The following is a 23,358-nucleotide window of genomic DNA, read 5'->3' on the forward strand; positions in this document are numbered from 1 at the left end:
TTATTTCGTTACCATTTTATGTAAGAATATAAATTAATTGTATTTTTTATAATTTTAGATGGAATGGTGTATTAGTTGCCTCTGAACAGTCAGCAAATATGTTGCTCGTGTACAGAAAAATATCCGACATACTGATGCACAATCAGGTAGTAAATTTGTATATAAATGAATATTTAAAACATTTTATATGTATACTTATTTTTTTTTTCCAGATTATTTAGATGTCATACAAATCTATGTCATCCTTACCTGATTATTGTTGTGATGGTGAAGACATCTGGTTGACCGTTAGCCCTCTTATATGCTTCCATATAGTAGAGTGGCATCATCCAGATCGTATGTTGAGACAATTCGGTCTGCAACAAACGATACCTCCGTTGTCCTATACACTCCCAGCACTACACCAGATCGATTTGAGAGGTAAGCACGACCAAGACTGTCGTCGAATCCATGCGAAATATTTATCCTACTAGCATGGACGACATGATCGTTGTGCACAGAGAGAATTAACAAATGGGCTAGCTGTATCAGACGACTACTTTCCCTGGTACAATTCGATCACGAGGCGATTTATCACACCTGACGGCACTTACTATTACTGCATGATAAGAGATTTAAAATCAGACATTTTCCATATATATGATATGAATATTGTTTAATATTTTTTTTTATTGTACAAAATAATTTTATCGATGATGTTCAACAATATTCAGTGCAGAACAACTTACTAGAATTAGGTTCAATGTGTCAGCAAACATTGGTCAACGTAGAAGGTATTATTCAACAAACAAGACAACTCAATGTTGCTGACATCGAATACGTATTCGTCGTAGACGACAGCGACAATATGGTGAACCTAATTTAGAGGGACATGAAGACAACCTCATGAGGGTAAGGGCCAGGGGGTCGTCTTTAAATCTCACATTGTATCATTTCAAATTGTAAATTAAAGAACTAATTGCAAATATTCTTTAATATCATGGTATTTTTTTTTAATATGAGTACAAGATTTTTTCAATGTAGATTAAATATATAATTAAGTTTAATAATGAAGGAATTTGTTGATCAATTCCTAAAGTTTTAATATTGTTGTATATCTACAGTTAAAAAAAAATAGTCAACAAACTTTTAAAAAAAAAGATAAACAAATCGTGGACCGGGTCCACGAGTTTGCGTCTGACCGGTCAACCAGTCAGCCGACGTGGTGATGACTGGATTAAACGATACTCGTGCACCCGTACACGAGTTTGCCACATGAAAATCGTGTACCCGGTACACGATTTCACTACCCCAATTTTGTCAATAGTTTTCCAAAACACCTATTCTTAGAAAATGTTTCTCTCCAACCCTATTTTTGTCATTATTTATTTAAAAAAATCCTAAACTAGTATTTAAATCAAGTATTTAATAGGTTTTTGAACTTTTAATTGTGTATTCAAGAAGTTATTAAATTTTTAAAATTTTTAAAAATTAATGGAATTATTAGAAGTTAATTGGTTTTGATGTCCAATGTAATCGTAAACTTGTTAGTAGTAATTAGAAAATTTAAGGACTAAATTTGTATTTTATTTTTTAATTTAAAAATATCATATTGGTTTATATAATTTAGACTTAATTCCATTTTAGTTTCAATACTTTCAAATATCTAAAATTAGTTTTGTATAAAATAAATTTTAAAATTAGTTATTTAGAATTATCTTTTATCGAATTTGGTTAAATAACGAAAATGATTTTCGTGCAAAAATAGACGCAATGTGGATGTGTTTCTCAAATATACATAAGAAGACTACTAGAAACTAATTTTTGTATTATTTTTAGAAAATTAACGATTAATTACTAATTGAACGAACTATTTTAAATCAATCCCAAAGTATAGCAATGTATATGACATTTACCTTTTTTTTACAAAAACTTTCTGAAATATTGATCTTCTAATTTGTGAATAGCTATATGGAATGTATGATATTATAAACTTTTATAAGTCACAATCAATTAGGATGCTTACAATTTCATCAACAAAAAGAAAATAATAATAATAGGATGCTTAAAAATAATTATGAACACAAAAATCATAAAGTTGGTTCTTGAAAGTCCCTCTCAACTCTCAAGCATGCTAAGAAATATTATTTGACTTTCGTTTAAGCAAGGACCCACAAAAAATACATTAGCATATATACAGGCAAATAAATTAAGATTTATATATACATTTGGTCCAATTATAACTTGACACGTCAAATGGAAAAAAAAAAAAGGGTTTGTTGGAATATGTTTGTCTATATTCATGAAAATTATTATTCTTTTTCTACCCCTTTTTTTTAATAAATTTAGAAAGAAAGAAAAAACAAATTCACATGAGGTTAATTTTGTAGAAAGAAATATAGAAAAGGGGAAAATGCTAAAAATACTTTTATGATTATGGAGTGGGACTAGATTTGAATGTTTGGTTTATAGGCTACAAGAAAGGGAGAAGGAATGTGAAATATGTGGTGAAAGCAACATGTAAAGCCAACATTGTATTGCTAAAGATGGCACGTGTTGTATGCACGTGGGAAAGAATTAACCCCCCCTTTTTTTTTTTAATTTTTACGTTCAATCATCGAACTAGTTTCAAATTGACTTTTTTTTTTTCTTCTTTTTAGTATAACATATGGGATAGGAAGATTTGAACCACAAACCTTATGGTTACTAGTACACTCGAATATCCTTTTCAAATACTTAAAATATAGTTTTAGGCATTGAAAAGTCATTCCGAACAAACTCGAAAGTTTCAAGCAAAAATTAACTTCTTTTTTTTTTTTTTAAGATATTGGATTCTTTTTTCAAATAAACTAGTTACTTTTTTTAGCTAAAGTTGGCACGTGTTGTATGCACGTGGGAAGAAATTAACCTCTTTTTTTTTAAATTTTTACATTTAAATCATCTGACCAATTCTAAAACAACGTTTTTTTAAGTACAACAATTGAGGATAGGAGAATTTGAACTACAAACCTCATGGTTACGAGTATACTCGAATGTCAATTAAGTTATGTTTGCTTTAGCCCAAAATGACTTCTCAAGTACTTAAAAAATAGTTTTAAACATTGAAAAGTCATCACAAATTGGTTAGAATGTTTCATTTGTCAATTAACAAGTGAAAATTACTCTTCTTAGATTTTGGATTTATTTTTTTAAAAATAAAACTAGTCAATAATGAAAGAGTCTAGTGATAAGATAAGAGCCTTAAAAAAAAGTGAAAATTTTTAGCTTAATTTTGACTTTATATATATATTTGTTATAAACATGGTTTGGCTCATAACCTAACTTTCTCTTTTACCTAAATATCCTTTTTTTATCATAACTTTTAAATAAAATGCATAGTACAAGAATAAATGAAAAGCATTTAAGAATACTTTTCCAAAATTTCAACTACATTTTCATGCAAATCAAACGATTTAAAACTATTTATGAGACATTCCCTAAAAAAAATGAACATACTTTATAGAAATTCAAGATTCTCATTCAAAACACTGAAGTTTGTAAGAATAAAAATATTCTTTGAAGAACCCAAATGGATCATTCTTACCAAAATGACTCTTAAATTTTAGTCCAAATCCAACTTCTTTTTGACCAATAACAAAAGCAAGAAAACCCCAAAATTATAGTCTAAAAGCACCGAAAAATAAAGCATAAATATATATATATATATATATAGTTGAGTCTTTGAATATTAGTCAGAGATGGGAGGGAGACCAAATTTTTTATTTTCTTTCCCACTCAAAAAATGGAGCCTTTCAGATAATGGTAGGGCCTTTTAAGATACTTTGTGGCTCATAAAAGTTGCAAAAAAATAAAATAAAATAAAACAGCCAAATCCCAAATTCCTTTGCAAACAAGAGGTACCCATGGGTTTACCATAAGTATTTAATTAGTCTTAGATTATCAGTTGTGTCTTATTTTAAAAAATGTCGAATGGATCCCTAAACCTATAATTATGTATTTAATAGATCCTTTGTATATTCAAAGTTTTTAAATCTAATGTATCTATGTGAAAAATGTCTTGAAAAATTGTCAGAAATAGCACGTTTAAGTTTTTACTTTACAAAACTAGTATCTTTTCTTAAAACCCATAAAAATAATTTTTCTCAGTCCATTTCAGACGAGATCGACCGCGAGATTTTAATTAAAAAATCAACTTTTTACAACTTATCAGTTGTTTGGGGCTTTCTCGGTATATCTCGCTAGATTATATACTATGTGTGTCTTGATGTTAATCCTGGGCAAAATAACACCAAGATTCTATATGTTTGAGTTTTCTCGGTAAAATTTGAGATATAATTAACATCGAAATTCATATATTTGAGCTTTCTCGATAGAATCTCGGACAGGATTAACACCAAGATTCTATATATCTCATATCTTATCCCATTTTTTGCAAAATTTGATCTTTTCCAAAATTTAAAAAAGTTGAATCAATTTGAGAAATCTATTTTGATAATTAGAAGAACCCATTTGGAATTTTAGGAATTCATATAACTGTGAAAACATAAATGATGCGAAAGATTTGATATAATGTTTAGTAAACGTAAATGAATTTGGAAAAAATTTAAAAATAATATAAGATTTTGGGAAGATTACATACAAAAATTAGCAAATGTTAGTGCGTAATCAGGCAAGATATAGCGAAAAGGGCCAAAACAATCCATAAGTTAAAAAAATTGATTTTTTAACTAATTCTCGAGGGTCAATCTCGCTTGAGATTGATCGAGAAAAATTATTTTTACGAGTTTTCAAAAAGCGTGCTAGTTTTGTATGGTGATAACCTAAACGTGATATTTCTGACCATTTCTCTATACAAAATTTAATTTGATGTCTAATGAATTCATTAGTTTAAAAAATGTTGAGTGTAACATAGGTTTATGATCCATAATTGAAAGCCCAATAACTTGGTAATTTTTTATGTTGAGTGATTTATTAGATAAAATTGAAAGTTCAATGACCTATATATTAAATAATTTCTTGAAGTTTAGACACCTTTTAGATACTTAGTAGGTTGCATTGTATTAGACAGAAGCACTTGTTAAACTCAACCAAATTGTTTGGGTAATTAGGTTGTAAGTTTATTTGATCCAAATAACACTTATTAAATGATGAATCCAATTTTGTCAACAAGAACATAGCTTAATTGATATAATTGGCATAGTGTTTCTATCATCAATCTAGAAGTCAAATGTTCGATTGAAAAAATGAGAATTTTCGTTTTCAAGGTTTTAGATCTATTTCACGCAAAATTGAATGTTCATAAACATATTAAATACTTTCTATGATTCAAATAGTGTAGAAACACTTCGTTGTAATTTTTAAGTTTTTTTTCTAATAAGTGGACCAAAAATTGCACAACAAATATTTGAAATAAGTTTAAACAAACAAGAAAACAAAAAGAAAAAAGAAAAACGGTGGCAGTCAAAGCTGATGCATGATGCCTCGATGGCCGATCTTGATTCTTGAGTCACTTTGTTTGGTGCAATAACTATGTACCACATTTCACTTTTTTTCTTTTTGGCTTAAATTAATCAAAATTACAACTCAAATTTTTTTTTACCGATAACCAATATTTGAGCCCAAATTATCAAATAACCTTTTTTAAAAATAATGTCAAATGACCATCCGTTGATATCATCATCATATTAAGAGAAGTGTCCTTACGTTATTGATCTCACTCTCGTTCTCAATGATTTGACAATTTTCACGAAATCATCTATATGAAATATCAAATCAATAATTCTCTAAACATACAACGGTGATTACTTTCTTCAACGAGGTTCTTTTCAACAGTGTTTTGTGGAACAGAGTTTTATTGAATGAGGTTTTCCAAAGCGGAGTTTTTCATAATGGAACAGATTTTTCTGGAATGGGGTTTCATTGTTTAAATGTTTGTTGGAGCGGTGTTATCTTTAGTAAAGGTACGAAAAGATCATTACGAAAGGAAATTGTGTATTGGGAGAGTTAGAGTGAAAGCACGAGCAAAGTGAGAGAGTGGGAGAGTGAGAGCGAGAGATCATTGCCAAGGGTTTAAGGCTTCGAGATTGAGTTCAAACGCAAGATTGAGAGTGAGCAAGACAACAAGAGCATGACATCAAGTGTGAGAGAAAGCGAGAGCGAGAGCAAAATTGAAATTGTGTATTGGACTAATGTTAACTTGCTTGTACAACTTAATGACAAATGTTTTCTTACTTTGTAGGATAACAAAAAAGTGTCTACTCATTCAATACAAAGGTGATTGAGATGATAACCAAGATTTATATGTTGGAGGCGAACTGACAGGAATCATTGTGTCTATTACATTGAAGTATGAAGAACTTAAAAGCTTACATTTATAGGGTTATAAATATCAGTTATTTAGAGTTTATGTTATAATGAGAGTTAAATATAAGCTTAAGTATGAAGCCCCTCCACAGTACACACGGAATGATGATAATCTTCGTTTCCTTCTTTTCTAAGAAGATCTCTGTAGAGTTCAACTATTTGTAACACTAAAATTGAATCATGATGAAAATTTGAATACGGGATTTGGAAATGTGAGTTATGATGATACGAATACAGACAGAGAATACGAGGAATCATATGTGTTTAGTTGAGAAGGGGATGATATTCCATAGTCTACAAACACTTTATCATCAACATTATCAATAGACAATGACTGTCTTATTCCATGGGGCTTGGAAAGAGAAACTCAGTGTAATCGACTAGTGCTTGATAGTGAGAGAAATCATCAAGTAGCTATCTTGCTATTCACTCCCCTCAACAACATATGGTGGACAAACAGGCTATTGAATACAATGTCAATGTCTACGAATCACCCAAAAAATGTTCTATTGAACATCTCTAACTGTCGTCGAGTAAGCTTTTCCTTCACAGTCTTGTTGACATTCACAATATGGGCCAAGCTCATTACTTGCCTGAGAAATCGATCAACTTCATTTATTTTGAAACCTTTTGACATCTTAAATTACTCCTGCATGAAATAAACATTCAATCTATCAATTAATAGATTATGCAAAAAAAAAAAAAAAAAAAGTAAGCATAACATTCTGTTTAAGTGTTGTTAGTCCCACTCTCGCTATTAATGCTCTCACTGGTCTCACTAGTCTCGCTCTCGCAAATATCCCTCTCGCTTATCTTGTTGTCGTTGTTCTCACTCTAGCTTATTTCGCTTTCACTTATCTTGCTCACCTTCACTGAAGCATGTCCCTCACATCCCTTACCTTATTTGGCTCTGAATATAACTCGTCTTCGATATCAATGCCACATAACACATCCAAACCCAAAAAACAAACAAGAAACATAAAGATACGACTGATTACTAAACCCCAAAACGACCGACCGATTCCAAACCAAAACCTAAACCGACACAAAGATTGAATTCACTTACCAATGAAATTCGATTTTTCGGCAGCATGTGAATGGTTTTGCAAGGAATGTTTGATGGGTTTCAAATGTAGCGAGATTGTTTGAATCATTGAAGATGGAATGAGCGACACGAAAAAGCTATTACATTTGAAGAAATTTAAATAAAAATATATGGAAGACAAGGAAAAGGAAATTCAGTAATATGGTATGGTGATGATGTCAGCATATGGTCATTTGATATTATTTAAAAAGAAAAGAGGTCATTTGGCATTTTGAACTCAAATATTGGGTCATCCATACAAATTTCCCTCAAAACTTTGTCATTTGTTTACATAATACTATTTTTTTTTCTAAAGTTACAATATCACCATTAACTTTTTATAAGCGTTTCAAAATTGTCATGGGAGTAAAAAATCATTAGAATATGGAACAAAGAGTCAGCATGTATCTTTCTATTATACTGAATATAAGAAAATATCCTAGCAATCACCATGTTGTCCCACATCAATTTTTGTTCAACATTCTAAAAGATTTTTACTTTAAAAATAGTTTTGAGATATTTAAGAAAGGTTAAAGATAATATTGTGATTCGGAAAGAATATGATTATATTTTTAAAACCAGCAAAATTCAGAGGTATTGCTTTATAATTTAACCAATTATTTATTAATTTGTTAAATTATCATGTTTTCTTATTTCTCACTTTTGCTATTTGTTTATTACATTGTCCTATTCAGACAATGGTTGATTATAATGATGCCTCTTTCTGTCATGAATGGGTTCAAGATTCAGATTCAAAATGATGGAATTATTTTGTTTCTTTTGAAAGGGGAAAAAAACACAAAAATACCAAGACATTCTCATAATATGGACAGTTAAAGAAGAATATTCTTAAAACTTCAAATGCAACAATAATAAGCCACCATTTGTACCTAATTTAATGGTAAAAAATTCTTTTTTCTACAATAAATAACCTCAAATTCTCATTTCACATGTGTGATGTAATATTAAAATAAAATTTGGATTTTTTTTGGACAAATTACAAAAACCACCCAAAAGTATGATGACAATTACAATTATACCCTTAAACTTTTAATTTTAAAAATTGAGCTCTCAAACTTACGTAATTGTATAAATTGTAACATTTATATAAGTTTGAAAATTCAATTTTTATCAGTTATAGGTCCAATTTCTATAAATATTGAAGGTCCAATTTTAACACTGGCAAATATTTAGAGCTCCAATTTTTACTATTAAAAGTTTTAGAATATAATTGTAACTATCATAATACTTCAAGATAGTTCTTGAAATTTGCTCTCTTCTTTTTCTTTGTTTTTTTAAGTTGTCTCAAACCATGGATAAATGTTTTAATTGGTTGGTAATATTTTTTTCCTTTTTGAGTATGGTTGGTAATAAGTTTACACGACATGATATTTAATAACTTGACAAAAATTTAAAGAAGAAAGAAGGTATTTTAGAGAAGGAAAAAAAACACTAAACGTAAGTTTATCATCGATCAATTTTAATATCCATCAATAGGGAAGAACAAACATACTAAATTGCAATTATTTTTTTTCTATAATAAGGACTAAATCGTAAAAAGTTCCAACATTACGAAATATAACCAAAAATTAAAAAAAAAAAAAAAAAAAACGGAAAACTCAAATTTACCAATAAGATGTTGGATAACACAATTTCTTTTTTCTTTTTCTTTTTCTTTTTCTTTTTTTTTTTTTCTTTTTGAAAGTATGTGCTGGAATCCTCTCTGCATAGTCCAAAAAAAAAAAGATATTTACCAGAAATTTTACACTATGTTCGAGTTGCATTTTGTCATAACAATACAATGAATCGTTTAGCTTTGAAATTTGAATAATTAAGTTGAATTGAATTACTAAATTATCATAGTCTACGGATAATGTATAAAAATCGTAATTTGGGAGAATCCCAAACACTTTCCAGAAATCATACAAATGATTAATGCAGCCAGAACAGATTGAACTTTTGGAAGGCTGTGATTCCTTTTCTATTGAAATTTTCTTTCTTTCTTTTACACTTAAGGATGAAACGCGGTTTAGATTTGAAAGAAGAAAAGATGAAACATAAAATCCACCTTTTCTTTTGCCTTAGTGTCTCCTTATCTTCTTTAGCATGTGAGAGCAGGTGAATTTTTATGGGGTCCACACACCACCAGCCTCACCACATATTCTTCCCCTTGTATTTTTTCCATAACTCAACTGTTTAAAAGCAGACTAAAACACTAATGAATGTAGTAGCACTGGCACTAGCAGTACATTCACTTGGTACCTTTTCTTTTACCTGTTGAAGGCTTTTAAAACAAACTGGGACGTGGGACCCATCATTTTTCCAAAAGAATATGCATATCAGAGATTAAAAGATCTAACTGCGGCTTGGGGATGATTGAGCCACTGGAAACTCAATCATATCAGATTATAACTGAGGCCATGCAGGAGAAAGACAGTAAAAGAATGAAGATAATGTATGGTATCTGAATGGAAAATGTAGATGTGCAAAAGTCAGCACAAGTATGACAACACAAACCTGTTAACTAATTCAAGCATCAGATAATGGCAAAGGAAACGGATACTATAATATAATATGAGGGTTTCATATCTCAAAACCAATTAGCAATGAGAGAAGTAGCTCATCTATCTTATAAAGAGTGTGAGGTCTCTTGATTTTTCCAATTTAGGATCCTCGACATGCTCCTTCAAGATGGTATCTCTTTTGGGTTTACTATTCTTGATCGAATCCCAATTTCTTTTTTTTTTTTGGACTGAACACCCTTTTAAACTTTATGGACTCTAATACCATATTAGATCAAATGAGATTTCAATTGGAAATGAAAGAAGTAGCACATCTATCTTATAAAGACTGTAGTTGAGATCTTCAACAACCCTTTAAGGTTGGAAGATTTTCAAGTGGAACAAATCAAGAGCTAGACTTCAAATATAAACTAGTGTGCGCTACATCCATCTAGATACATCAGTTTACTTTACCGAGGCAAAACAAGAGTGTTTCAAAGATAAAATAGCTTCCTAGTGAGCTGATTGGTTGTAAGTCCTAAAAGTAATTGGATTTTAGTATGAAAGATGTTGTGAATAAGGTTTGAATGCAATGAGCTCATTTAGTCTCAACGGCACAAGGAAGCAAACTAGAGTTTTTTACAGTAAGTGCACAATCTAATGCTATCAAATGGTACAGATACAAAACTAGTGGTGCTGTCTAGTCTTCAATATCTACTACTATCACAACTCTCTCCCCTCGACGACAACAAGAAGAGGAAATTTGGGTTAGGATTGATCATATCTGTCTACGCATCTTGACGTTAAGTGGAATTTCCTTATAGGAAATAACTTTTTCAGCGGCTCGCCTTGACGGCCTACCAACAGATATCCTCCGACATTCTTGAACTTCTGATCTATCAGTAGAATTGCCATAAACTTCTTTTTCTACTGATGAAGTTGGAACAATTTTTCCAACTTCACACATGACCTCTTCTTTGCACAGAAATGTACTGGTAGAATTGGAATTTTCAATCTCAACTGAGTCTTTGACGGCCACTGGTTCCTTGAGTTTGAATCCTGTGGACTGCCTTCTCAAACAAGGCCTGATAAAAAATTTGATAAAGCTCACGTTCAATTTGTCTTGTGCATGCTTATATTATCTGGAACGGTTTCATAAATGAAGCCAAATAAAGCAATTAAATATCGACGAACAGACCTTTTGCCTTCAACCTTCTGAACGTCCGTTTGAAGAACTGAAATCTCTTTGCATTGAGAAGCATCGGTAGAATTGGAATCTTCTATCTGGAATAAGTCATTTGCAGCAACTGGTTCCTCAGCTTTGAATCTTGCAGATTGCCTTCTCGAACAAGGCCTATTGGAAATTCAATGAAGCTAATATTCAACATGTATTTATGCTATATCATTTCGAGCATATCCTGAAAACATAAACCTAAACAAACCAATTAAATATCCATGAACTGACCTCTTGCCTTCAACCTTTTGAACCTCTGTTTGATGAACTGAAGTCTCTTTACATTGAGAAGCATCATTAGAATTGGAATTTTCTGTCTCCAGAATATCATTGGCAGCCACCGGTTCCTCGGTTTTGAATTTTGCAGACTGCCTTCTCAAACAAGGCCTGTCAGAAATTGAACCAAGATCATGTTTGATTTATCTTTTGTATGCTAAAATCAGATAAACCAAATAAAGCAATTACATATCCACACCAAACCTTTTGCCTTCAACCCTTGGAACCTCTTTCTGAAGAAATGACGTGCCAAAAGCTGCACTCAAAAGAGAATTGGTTATCAAAAACGACGATATGTATATCCTGAAGCTGAAGGTAAACTAGTGCATTGTCACTTACATTCTCGTCTGGATTGTCGTCGCCTGTTAGTTTTGCAAGGCCTGTTATCCTGATTTGCATTTATAGATTCCTCTGCCTCACTACACTCGGTGGTCCCTACCTTGAGGTAGAGAAAAGAAATGCGTAAGTAGCCTAAGAAATATTTACTAATAAAGAATAACAATAGTATTGTTTATGTACCTCTCCAGGTTCAAGTGTTGCTGATTTTCCTTTTCTCTGGGAAGAAAAGTTTCAGTGTCAGTAATCAATAAACACTTAATTGCAAATTTGAAATGACTAACAAAAAAAAATTAAAAGTAACCTCCAAATCCAGCTTTCTTGACATAAGAATGCCATTTTTACATCCAAGCTCATGCTGAAGTGCTTTTAGCTGCATAAGATAAAATTAGTTTCAGTTGCAGCAACTTAAAGGGTTTAATGTGCAAACTAAATCAAATTTCAGAAGACAGAAATTTGCCTCACCCGTTCTTTACCCGAATTAAGTTCCTGAAAATAGAAAAAACCACATCACGAAGTGTAAAGTTTATTTTTTAGGTTACTAGTTTGCCATGAACAAGTGATGAAATGGAAACTTAAGACACAAAGAAGCAGATGCAAGATTACCGCTAACATTTGACTGTTTGCTTGGGCAAGTTGCAGATTCTGCTGCTGCAATTTCTGAAAATTAGTTCTCAATTTCTCCAACTCATTTCCACTTATCTCAATTATGCGACTATTTTAAAATACTCATCAAGGGAAAACTTCATCAATTTAAAAGAAAAAGAAAGCTCGAACAGAAAAATAATTGCTCTTGCTGGTTATGGATCAATATAACCGTCACAAAGGATACTTTCTTTCTGCGATAACTTTCATGAGTGTCATATTTTCCTGGAAAAGAAAAATCAAAACATCATTAATAAGATTAGCAAGTCAAACAGGGCAGCTTATAGAACACATCAGAATTACCTTCTGTAACTTATCAACATATTCATGGGTCATAAGCAAACTCGGCTGTGGCATCGTATCTCGCTTCTGGAGTGTAGGTTGCTCCTTCAAGTTGCTTATATCGGAAAGCCTTTTCCTCTGGCCACCTCCTACTTTGGAGCTCTTCATCGTTTTCTCTCCAGCTATTTTCATGTTTTGACCTAAAACCAACTTTCTCAGTCACTAAGACAAACTTGAAAATCGCTTGCTAAATATCAACAACCACTTTCTAGGCTATCAAAACTAGTGAATGGCTTGCTTCGATTTACTAAGAACAAGCACGAGGTAGTTCACCTAAATTCAATAATTCTGCCAAAATCTACAAAAACCCTAGACGGTAGAAACAACAGGAGTTTAGGGATTCAATTAAGCGAAACCTAGAATCCTTCGTAAATCATATAAACCCCAGATGCAATTAGGGTTCCAATTAAGCAACCCCAATTCCTAGAAACAGAATGATTTTCCAGAAACCCAACTGGACCAAAACCCATCAAGCGAAAACAAAAAGGAATCTGAAAAATTCGTAAAGAGTGAAAAGATCAAGAAATTTGTACTGAATGAAAAAAATTCAAAAACAAAATGTACCTCCAACACCGTAGTTCTCCGAATCGAGCGAAATGATACTCTCCATACTGGAGAATTTACGGTGGAACCCTAAAATCTTTCTGATTAAACAAGAGATCTTGGAAAGAAGGACAAAGTTTCTTCTGCTGAGATGAGACAGAAGAGAGGAAATGAATTCTGAGGATTGGGCATTGAGCGCGAAATTGATAGAAGTTTGAGGGTAAAGTTGTAAAATGAGATCCAAGGAGCGCAACGGCTGTCCGAAGCAAGTTCCGAACCTAATTCAAATCTCCCTACGTGTACCCGAACCCGACATATCTAATGGGCCGTAATGGGCTTCATAAGCCAATATGAAAAGCAATTTTTTGGCAAAATAAAATTACCAAGAGAACAATTTTACATAAAGAGTGAATTAAAAGTAGCTAATTGTTAGATTTCTTGTGACAAAACTAATAGAAATGTCACAATTTGTAGGTATTTCTCACAATTTCCTTAACATAAAATAAAGTTTCAATTATATTGTTTGTTTGTACTAAAAAAATATATATATTGTTTGTTTAAAACTTATGTGTTGAAAGATTTCCAAGGAAATTTAAGAAAAACATTTTAATTTGCTCAAGTGTTAAATACATTTAAAAAGGATTTGTAAATTTATTTCCATTCATCGAAGAGGAGTTATTAACTTGAGAAATTGTAAAATTTGCCTTTTAACCTTTTGGCTTTGGTAAGTAATTCTATATTACTATCTCATCGACTTTTGTTGCAAGCTTTATATTCTTCAAACTTTTAAACCTCGTCTCATATCAAATGGAAATATTGTTTTCTATACTTTCTTATCGCATCTTTTTATTATTTGTTATGTATCAGTTGTCCACCACATTTTCAAATATAGAGCCCCTAAAAAAGAAGTCTAAGGATAAATTAAATTTTCATTCTTTTTAACCAAAGAGAAATAAAAATTATGTAAAGATAGTGATTGGAAAAAAGGCTCTATTATGACATTGGTAGATTATTTCTTTAAGAATGTAGATTGTTATATATTTTTACGTCGCTTCTACAATTATTGTCAAACAAGGTATGAACTTGAATGTAGTTCAATTGGTCAAAAAATGTATTTTTCTTTTTAATTAGAAGTTAAAATATTCAAATTATCATCCATCCTTAAACAAACTTATGAAGTTAGAAAAAAAAAACAAAAATGTTCTTAGACTTTTGCATACCTAACTGTTCCAAATCATTACTAACATGAAATATTGTTGATTAAAAAACAAATTTTCATTTTAATTTGATGCAAGTTGACGGAATTAATTAGATGGTGAAATATTTGAGAATTAGATATCAAATATATATATATATATATATGTGTGTGTGTGTGTGTGTGTTTAAGCAGGGAGGTATCTCTATCCAATCCATCCAACCTCCAACCATTTATTATAAGCTGATTTAAGTTGAAATTGGCTTCATTAAAGAAAATAGACATATAGAATAGCATGTGGGAGGTTGTGAGGTGGGTCCTTATATTCTTTTTCTAAATCAATTATTTTTAGCATATTCTTTTATTGTTATTATTATTAGTTCGGTTCTTTTATAAATTATTATTTCAAATTTGGTTAACCTTAACCAATGTCATTTGAGATAATCTGTATTTATTTATTTATTCATGGCTGGTTTTTGCTGTATATTTTGTAATTTTAAATATGATTAATGAATATTCTGTTCTCTTCACAAGTTTGAAAAGGCAAAATAGTAAGTAGGAAAAGAAAAGGTAAAAAACCATTAAACCTCCAAATTTACCTTTTAGGTTTGAGTAAAGTTTTCATTTTTCATTTTAAAATTCAACCACGTGAAAAGTTTGAATATTAAAAGGGAAAAAAACCCTCGAATAGTTTTCAAATTAATCATTTTCATATCTCCTTATAAAAATACAATGGTTTCCCTATCTGTATAGATTAGCAGTAATTAATATATATTATTTTTGGTAAGATAAGAGGTTCAAACTCCATATTAAAAAAAATCAACCCAACATTTCAAATTGGAGATTTGAAGTTCCAACCACTTGTTCCATACAAGTCATTTAATTTAGTTTAAAAATCCTTAGATTGAGGATTAAAAATTAAAACTACTACTAAACCAATATTTTAAGAAACTAATCAATCATGATCCACAAGACACAATGTTTAAGAAAAAAGAAAAAAAGCAAGATGAAGAAGAATATCATATATTATGAAGAATAAAAATAAAGGACAGTTTTGAATGCAGAGGAACATTAAACAGACTGTCTCATCTCAGCAGAGGAATTTTTAATACAGAGACAGAGAAAAACCAGAAGAAAGAAAGGGGAAGGAAGAGAAAAGAATGGGTTCAACAATTTGGAGAAGGAAAGCCCACCTTCCCCTTCCCTCATTGTCTGTCTGGATTATACCCTTTTAGAATAATATATCATCTTTTCATAATCCCTATAATAAATTTAGCTAACCCAAAAAACCAGGTAGAAAAATGTAAAAGCAACAGGCTGCATAAGGACACACTACTAAAGAGAAGAAGGAAAGGGAATAAAGAGAAGAAGGGAGAGAGAAACCATTTCTCTTTCTCCTCTTCCATTCCTTCTTCAGACACAGTTGTCTTGCTCTCCATCTCTTCTTGATGCTCAAAACCCTAACACCAAAGTAAAGAATGCCCTTTCCCCTTTACCCATTTTGCCATTCCCCATGTTCTCTCGTTTTTTGATTTAGTTTACTCATTTTCCTAAGTTGTTTTGCAGATTCATTTATAGTTAAGCTGAGATGTTCTTGTTCATTTGAGAGAAAGGTACCTGAAAAAGAGTCTTCTTCTTCTTCTTCTTCTTCTTCTCCTTCTCCTTCTTCTTCTTCTTCTTAAGCAGCTCCAAACGAAGCCTATAAGCAGACATGTTCGCTACTACTGGCATTCTGTTCTTCATCTGGTTTTTGAGCTCATCTCTGCCTCCTCTTACCATTGCAAATTTGAACTTCAATCTTACTGTCCCACATCTTCTTCCAGATCCTGAGACTGTTGCTTATCAAGTTCAGAGGTAGCAAGCTTCTTCACCCATTTTCACATTTAACTCAAAGTCTGTTGGTTTTTCTACTTGGTATTTTGGGTATCCACCATTTTCCATTGTTCTTGGCTGCAATAAGAACATACCCCAAATGGGGTTCTGCACTTGAGCTCTTTCTGGCATTTTATCAAACGCTTGGTGTGCCATTACCGTATTGCTCAAGCTGCAGCGCCCCCCCTGTTTCCATGGCTTCCCACATTAATCCTATCTTTCTTTCTTGCAGGAGTGTGAATGATTCCTTTTCCAGAAGACAAATGCTGTCCATTCATTCAAAAGGACAATCCAATTCCTGTCAAACCGGAAACCCTATCGACGATTGTTGGCGCTGCGACTCCAACTGGCAAGCCAATCGCCAACGACTAGCTGATTGCGGCATTGGATTCGGCCGAGCTGCCATGGGAGGGAAAGGAGGTCAGATCTACATAGTTACAGATTCCTCCGATTCTGACCCTGTAAACCCTCGCCCTGGAACTCTCCGCTACGCCGTGGTTCAAGATGAACCTCTCTGGATTGTCTTTGCTGCAGATATGACAATCAAACTTAAATACGAACTTATGATGAACAGTTACAAAACCCTAGATGGCCGCGGCGCCAATGTCCACATTACCGGCGGCGGTTGCATCACACTCCAATACATCTCGAATATAATCATCCACAATATCAACATCCATCACTGTGTTCCTACCGGCCACACCAACATCCGATCGTCTCCAACGCATATCGGATACAGAGGAAAGTCCGACGGCGACGGAATCTCGATCTTTAGCTCGCGCAACATCTGGATCGATCATTGCTCGCTCTCATACTGTACCGATGGCTTAATCGACGCCATTATGGGATCGACCGGAATCACGATCTCGAACAACTACTTCTCGCACCACGACGAGGTGATGTTGCTAGGGCATGACGACGGCTTTACGCCGGACTCGGCGATGCAGGTGACGATTGCGTTTAATTTGTTCGGCGAGAAGCTGGTTCAGAGGATGCCGCGGTGCCGACGGGGATACATTCACGTTGTTAACAACGACTTCCGATCTTGGGAGATGTACGCCATTGGCGGCAGCGGTAATCCGACGATCAACAGCCAAGGGAATCGGTATATTGCTCCGGGAAATCCCAATGCGAAGGAGGTACGTTAACCTTACTCTCTCACTTCATCCACACTGTAATTTAGTTCGCCGGCGCGTTTGCCGGACGCGCCGCTGTGGGACATTTTTTCTAAGAGAGGTAGATGAATTTTTGGTAAATATACTCAGATGGTTTCCAAATGTAAATGATTTTCAATTTTAAGTTTTTAACATTTTTCTATTAAATTGATTTTAGGCCATTTTCAAGTTTGATGAGTAAAATTGTTTATAAATATAGTAAAATGTAATACGAATATTTCTACCAATTTTATAAAAATACTTAGACTTTAAACTTTTATGTAAGTAACAATTTAGTTTTTACTTTCAAATTTGTAATAATCTAATAATTGAACAAATAAGTAACAATTTATTCTTTATATTTTACAATTTGTAAAGATTTAGTTTCTATCTCAAAAATCTTTATTAAAATTAAGTGTCAATTTTTATTATGTAAGGATTTTGTCTTCATAGTATATATATAAATTTAATTTTTGGTCCGTTTATCAATCTACACGTGTGATAAATTTTATAAAGCATATTAATATTTTTAGACTAAGTTGTTACATATTTCAAATAATGGAAATTAAATTATTAACCATTAAAGTTGAGAAATTAAATTATTGTATGAAAATTAAAATTTCCACTTATTTCTTCCTGATTATAGTTTTTTAAAAAAATGTTTGAATTCTTAATCAAATTCTAAGAATAAAATAATTTTTTTTTAATATTTATTTTTAAAACTTGGGTTGTTTAAACATTGGAATTAATAATTTTAAAAAACAAAAAATCCTATTGAGAAGGCAATTTCTTACAAACCAAGGGGTAGAGTGAAAATTTAAGAAATACAAGGGCAAATAATAAAATTCAGGCGGTGACGGGACAGACAGTTCGCACCATTAATACTGACGTCTTGGACAAAATTTTAAGTTAAAAATATGAAGAACGTCACACGTGTGGGGAGAGTCCGTGAGATAAAATTATTGAATAATTATTGGTCAGTGAAAGCGTGGTGAAACGGTGTCGTTTTGGGGGCACAGGTAACGAAGCGCGTGGACACAAACGCGGGGGATTGGTCGGAGTGGAACTGGAGGACGGAAGGGGACATAATGGTAAATGGAGCATTTTTTGTGCCCTCCGGCGAAGGACTGAGCAATATGTACGTTAAAGCTTCCAGTTTGCCGCCCAAATCCGCCGCTCTTGTCGACCAGCTCACTCTCAACGCCGGTGTCTTCGGCGGCTCCAGGTACCTTTTTCATTCTCAAGTTACCAAAATGCCCTTCCTCTGCTATTTTCTTTTTTTTCCTGAGGGTTAAATTTCAATTGAGCTGATTTTAAATTTAATCTCTAATAGTTTCATTATAATGGAGTCGAGAGTTTTAAAGTGAAATGGCCAAAGTACCCTTCTTTTGATACTGAGTTAGCCTGGAAATTTGCTCTAAACTAAAGAATAGAAAAATATAGGTTAAAATATGATTTTTTTTTTTTTCAAAGTAAACTTGTTACTCTAGAATTGGTTCAATTTTAGAATCTCTATTTTTTATAAAGGGAAAAATAACTTTTTGGTTTTTAAGTTGTGGGTATAATTTCTATTTAGTCCCTAAATTTTAAAATGTTATACATTTAATCCTTAAGTTCTTTTAGTTTCGTTTCAATTTAGTTTTTAAGTTTCAAAATGTAACAATTTTACCTTGAACGTTTGAGTTTTGCTTCAATCTAGTCTCTATGTTTCAAGATTTACCCTTTTAGTCTTTTGACTAAATTTAAAATCATTAAAAGAGTTATAATTAATTAAGTTTTACTACTTTCTATCACCTTTAAAATTAGATTTAAAAATTCAATTCATAATTACTTTTAATTAATTAATAGAAATTGACTTCGATGTTTGGAAGTGAGTATTTAATGAAAAATTGAGGTTAAAAATACAAAATCTTGAGGCTTAGGGACTACATTGAAACAAAACTCAAAATTCAAATATCAAGAGTAAAATTATAACATTATGAAACTTATGGACTAAATTGAAATAAAACTTAAAATTTAAGGACAAAATATATAACATTTTAAAATTTGAGGATCAAATAGAAATTAATCCCAAAACTTAGGGATAAAAAAGGTATTTTTTCGATAAATCTAAAATTTAGTCATTTAAAATTAATTTTTGTCAAAATTGATTAATTAATAATAATATGATTAAAATATGGTTTTAGTTCATATATTTTGACATATATTCAACCTAATATGATTTGAAAAAATACACTTGGAATAGCTTTTCACAATTTACAATAGAAAGACTCATAGATAATAAAAAAGAAATTAAGAAATCAAAATAAACTGAGAATATGGACTAAATTTAAAGTTTATGGAGAGTATATATAATATATAAATTGGAGTTTTGAAAAATAAAAATGAACAAATGATCAAATTTGGAAGTATATAAAAAATATTATAACTGCAGTGAATAGATTAAATGCAGAGGTTTGGTAATTTTGTGGAAGAGTTGAATGGGTAAGTAAATGTGATATAGTGAGAGAATCTAGACCTGACACAACAGCCTTAAAAAAAACAGCTCACATTTGTTTTTTTAATTTTTTTTGTTTCTTTTTGTCTTTTGCCTGTCCTGTCCACTTCTTCATTGGAAAAATAAGATCCATTGCTTTCCCATTATTGTCAAATTCCATTAGGCTTCAAAGTCCATCCAAATCTTGTTTAAATCTTATTTTCCTTTCTCAACTTTGAATGCTATTCTATTTTCATCTTTAAATTTTTTTAAGATATCTATATTAATCTTTTACCTTTGAATATTATTTTATTTTGATCTTAACACTTAAAAATATTTGTTTTAGTCTCTAAACTTTTAAAAGATACTGATTTTGATCTCTGATATATTAAGATTTTATTAATTCTTTAACAAAATGCTGAGGTGATTTGTATTTTTGGATGACTAGACTGACGAATAAGTTAATAACGTCAAAAAATCTAGAATTCCAAGGACTAAAGTAGAACAAGATTCAAAGTTCAAAAACTAAAATAGGATTTAAGCCTCAATCACCAATCATAATTCATAACACAATGCTCTACTCTTTTAAAGAAAAAAAAAATGTATTTGATGACTCACCTATAATGTAATTTTAGATGGACTTTTTAAGTATTTAATTTTGCAACTACTCAAAATAGTTTTTGAAATAATTTTAAAGTGTATTAGAAATCATTTTTATCAAAACAGTTTATTTAAAAATAACTTTTTTTAAAATACTAGTCAATCCGAACAGACTCTTAGATATAGATTTAGAAGTATGTGACTTAAAAGTAAATTCAAAATTCTTTTACAATTCTTTCTTTGCATCTAACAATACAAAATAGACTGAAAAAAGAAAAACTAGGCTCATTTAAGAATAATGTAGGTTGTATGAAATAAATTAATAATGAGAATTTTGTATCATATGGGGTGGTTAATTTCTGTTTTTCTTGAATGTTGGGTAATATTAGCTGAATTAGAAGGGTAGAGTTGTCATGTGGATTAAAGGTAAAGTGTCCTTTTAAGTTGTAAGCATAAAAAAAGGGTAAAAAGAGGAAGGTAAGTGGATGAGAGAAAACAAGCAGTTGGAGCAAGTGGGGTTCTTTCAATTAATTAAGGGATGAATGCCAGTATTGAAAAGTTCTTCTCTTGGTAGTAGTAGTAGTAGTAATAGTTCTGTTCCTTTCTGTTTTCTTTTCATATATATATATATATATATATATTATATATTATATATATTTTTCTAAAAGCAAAGGGAAAAGAAAAGTTTTTGCTTTCCAGCCATGTCTTTTGGGACCCACTTTCTTTCTCTATATTATTTCTAAATGGTGGACCCTACTTTCAGTTTCAATTTACAATGAAACTTATGACCTCTCTCTCTCAAGGACTCCAATTTTTCCCAAGTGGATCAAAGGAGAAGACTTGAATCCATTTGATAACTAACTTAGATTCGTTTGATAATCATTTAAGCTCTATTTACTGATTTTTTTATTTTTTATTTTTTAAAATTAAATATATTTCATTCATATTTGTTACAATGATTTTTACATCTTTCTTGATTATCATGATTGAATTCTTAGTCAAATTTAAAAAACAAGAACAACCCTTTGAAAGCTATTTTTTTAGTTTTAAAAAATTGGTTTGATTTTCTAAACCGATGATGAAAAGTAGATAAGAAAAAAAGAAATTTGGAGGTGAGGTAGTATCCATAGGCTTAATTTTTAAAAACAAATTTGTTATCAAACGGTACCTTAGTTTTGTATTTTTGTTTTTGAAAATTTAGCTTATTTTATCCATATTTTTTAATAATGATGTGTATCTTTCTATACAATAATTGAATTCTTAGTCAAATTTTAAACAAAAACAACTTTTTGAAAGCTAGTTTTTTTAGTTCTCAAAATTTGACCTGTTTTTTAAACAAGTAATGTCTATAAACTTAAATTTTTCAAAAATAAAAAATAAGATGGTTACCAAATAGAGTTTTAGTTTTCAAACATTTTGTTTCTATAAGATATTTTTGTTTCCTACAATTTTCTTTATATGTATGTATGAGTTTTTTCTCTGTTTTTCAAATTTAATTTCTCAAGGCTAGTTCTAAAATATTTTGAAGTATATCAAAAAAATTTAAAGAAATAGTACCCTATAAAAATGGTTACTATTATTATTAAAAAAAAACCATAGTAGTTAGATATTATTAATTTTTTTCCATCATTGTTTTAAATGATTTTGATTGATTTGATTCTTTTTTCTTTTTAGCATTTTCGGATAAAATATGTCATACTATTTATAAAATGATAAGTCCGATAGATTGAACTTTTTCGTTAAATCATTGCAAAAATGATCAGCCGAAAACCATTAAACTGGATGGTTTATAGCTCAATTTATTTTATGATACTCTTGCTTTGATCTCAAGTAGCGGTAAGATATGAAATTAAGACAATATTATGTTGTGTTTCTTCATAAATAACTTGAGTCATATTACTCAAATCGATCTATTAAACCATAATCATGTATGTCATATTTATTTGTTTTGCCATTTGTTCTTAAGAGTTGACCAGTTGATATGATGTGTCCTAACGATGTCTAGTAAAATCAGACTGAGTCACCTAAAACTTTGTTCCATTTTGAATCGTGTAGGGAGAGTAGACAGAGCAACTCATATCCCGGAGACGAAAGCACCACCAGCTCGGGATCCAGTGGCAGCGATGGTGGTGGTGACTATTTTGGGATGATATTTGGCGGAGGCGGGATGAACAGTGCACCACCACCATCTCTTTCAGTTGTTAACGTTGTCATTCTAACTCTGTTTACCGTTTTAGTTCTGTACACAAACTCGAACTACGATGTTTTATTATCATTAACAACATTGTCATTGTAGTAATTGAAAATTTTCAGGAAAAAGAAGATATATTAAACAAAAAAGAAAAAGAAAGATCGATCTTTTCCCTTTTGCAACATTGCAGATAATAGGATAAAGCAAACTAAAAAAAAAAAAGACAAAAAGAGAAGGTAAATTTCAAACATACCGTAAAAACATGGCATGTCTTAAAGTCGGTGGAAACTTTGACAAAATGGAATCTCTTAAAACAATAGCATGACTGTTCTGAAACACAGCATGTGGAAATGAGGATGATTGTCGTCTCCTCCAAAATGTGTGAAAGATCCGCTGCATTGTACTGCACCATTGTCGAGCATCTATCAAGATTAGTCGTTAAAACATTCTCTCTCGGCCTTGAAAGTCAAAAGTGAGCCTTTCCAAGATTGAGAATTCACAAGACAAATGGGCCAAATTCTCATTTAGCAGAAAACTAGAAGAAAAAAGGGAAAAGGAAATCGTTAT

The 23,358-nt window shown here is 31.3% G+C and overlaps 2 protein-coding genes across 3 annotated transcripts; one reads left to right on the forward strand and one right to left on the reverse strand.

Moving 5' to 3' along the window:
- Window positions 1-10,480: 10,480 nt before the first annotated feature.
- LOC120075178 (Shugoshin C terminus) lies at window positions 10,481-13,501 on the reverse strand. The gene is made up of 12 exons (XM_039028373.2): window positions 13,325-13,501; window positions 12,722-12,900; window positions 12,606-12,643; window positions 12,380-12,488; window positions 12,239-12,262; window positions 12,078-12,146; window positions 11,957-11,992; window positions 11,777-11,876; window positions 11,642-11,693; window positions 11,393-11,548; window positions 11,126-11,281; window positions 10,481-11,012 (listed from the first exon to the last, which is right to left on the reverse strand). The coding sequence occupies exons 1-12, from the start codon at window positions 13,368-13,370 to the stop codon at window positions 10,706-10,708; spliced, it is 1,272 nt and encodes a 423-aa protein (XP_038884301.1). The 5' UTR covers window positions 13,371-13,501; the 3' UTR covers window positions 10,481-10,705.
- A 1,856-nt stretch (window positions 13,502-15,357) lies between these two features.
- Window positions 15,358-22,950, forward strand: LOC120075177 (putative pectate lyase 12). 2 transcript variants are annotated; one of them, XM_039028371.2, is made up of 5 exons: window positions 15,358-15,969; window positions 16,065-16,352; window positions 16,603-17,509; window positions 18,544-18,749; window positions 22,656-22,950. In XM_039028371.2, the coding sequence occupies exons 2-5, from the start codon at window positions 16,210-16,212 to the stop codon at window positions 22,894-22,896; spliced, it is 1,497 nt and encodes a 498-aa protein (XP_038884299.1). In that variant the 5' UTR covers window positions 15,358-15,969; window positions 16,065-16,209; the 3' UTR covers window positions 22,897-22,950. The 2 variants fall into 2 exon arrangements, with proteins under 2 accessions (XP_038884299.1, XP_090168872.1); XM_090312746.1 differs by having other exon boundaries at window positions 15,813-16,352.
- The last annotated feature ends 408 nt before the right edge of the window (window positions 22,951-23,358 follow it).

Source organism: Benincasa hispida, chromosome 4, assembly GCF_027475165.1.
Source record: "Benincasa hispida cultivar pf3 chromosome 4, pf3_genome.v1.1, whole genome shotgun sequence".
Taxonomy (NCBI): domain Eukaryota; kingdom Viridiplantae; phylum Streptophyta; class Magnoliopsida; order Cucurbitales; family Cucurbitaceae; genus Benincasa; species Benincasa hispida.

What these genes read in the sequence shown, in the direction of transcription:
- LOC120075178 (XM_039028373.2), bottom strand. Translation starts at nt 13,370, where the DNA reads ATGGAGAGTATCATTTCGCTCGATTCGGAGAACTACGGTGTTGGAG. An exon ending in CAAACAGTCAAATGTTAGCG is followed by an intron (nt 12,263 to 12,379) that starts GTAATCTTGCAT and finishes TTCTATTTTCAG; the next exon opens with GAACTTAATTCGGGTAAAGA. An exon ending in CAGAAGGTTGAAGGCAAAAG is followed by an intron (nt 11,013 to 11,125) that starts GTCTGTTCGTCG and finishes ATTTTTTATCAG; the next exon opens with GCCTTGTTTGAGAAGGCAGT.
- LOC120075177 (XM_039028371.2), top strand. Translation starts at nt 16,210, where the DNA reads ATGTTCGCTACTACTGGCATTCTGTTCTTCATCTGGTTTTTGAGCTCA. An exon ending in GTTGCTTATCAAGTTCAGAG is followed by an intron (nt 16,353 to 16,602) that starts GTAGCAAGCTTC and finishes TCTTTCTTGCAG; the next exon opens with GAGTGTGAATGATTCCTTTT. An exon ending in GAAATCCCAATGCGAAGGAG is followed by an intron (nt 17,510 to 18,543) that starts GTACGTTAACCT and finishes TTGGGGGCACAG; the next exon opens with GTAACGAAGCGCGTGGACAC.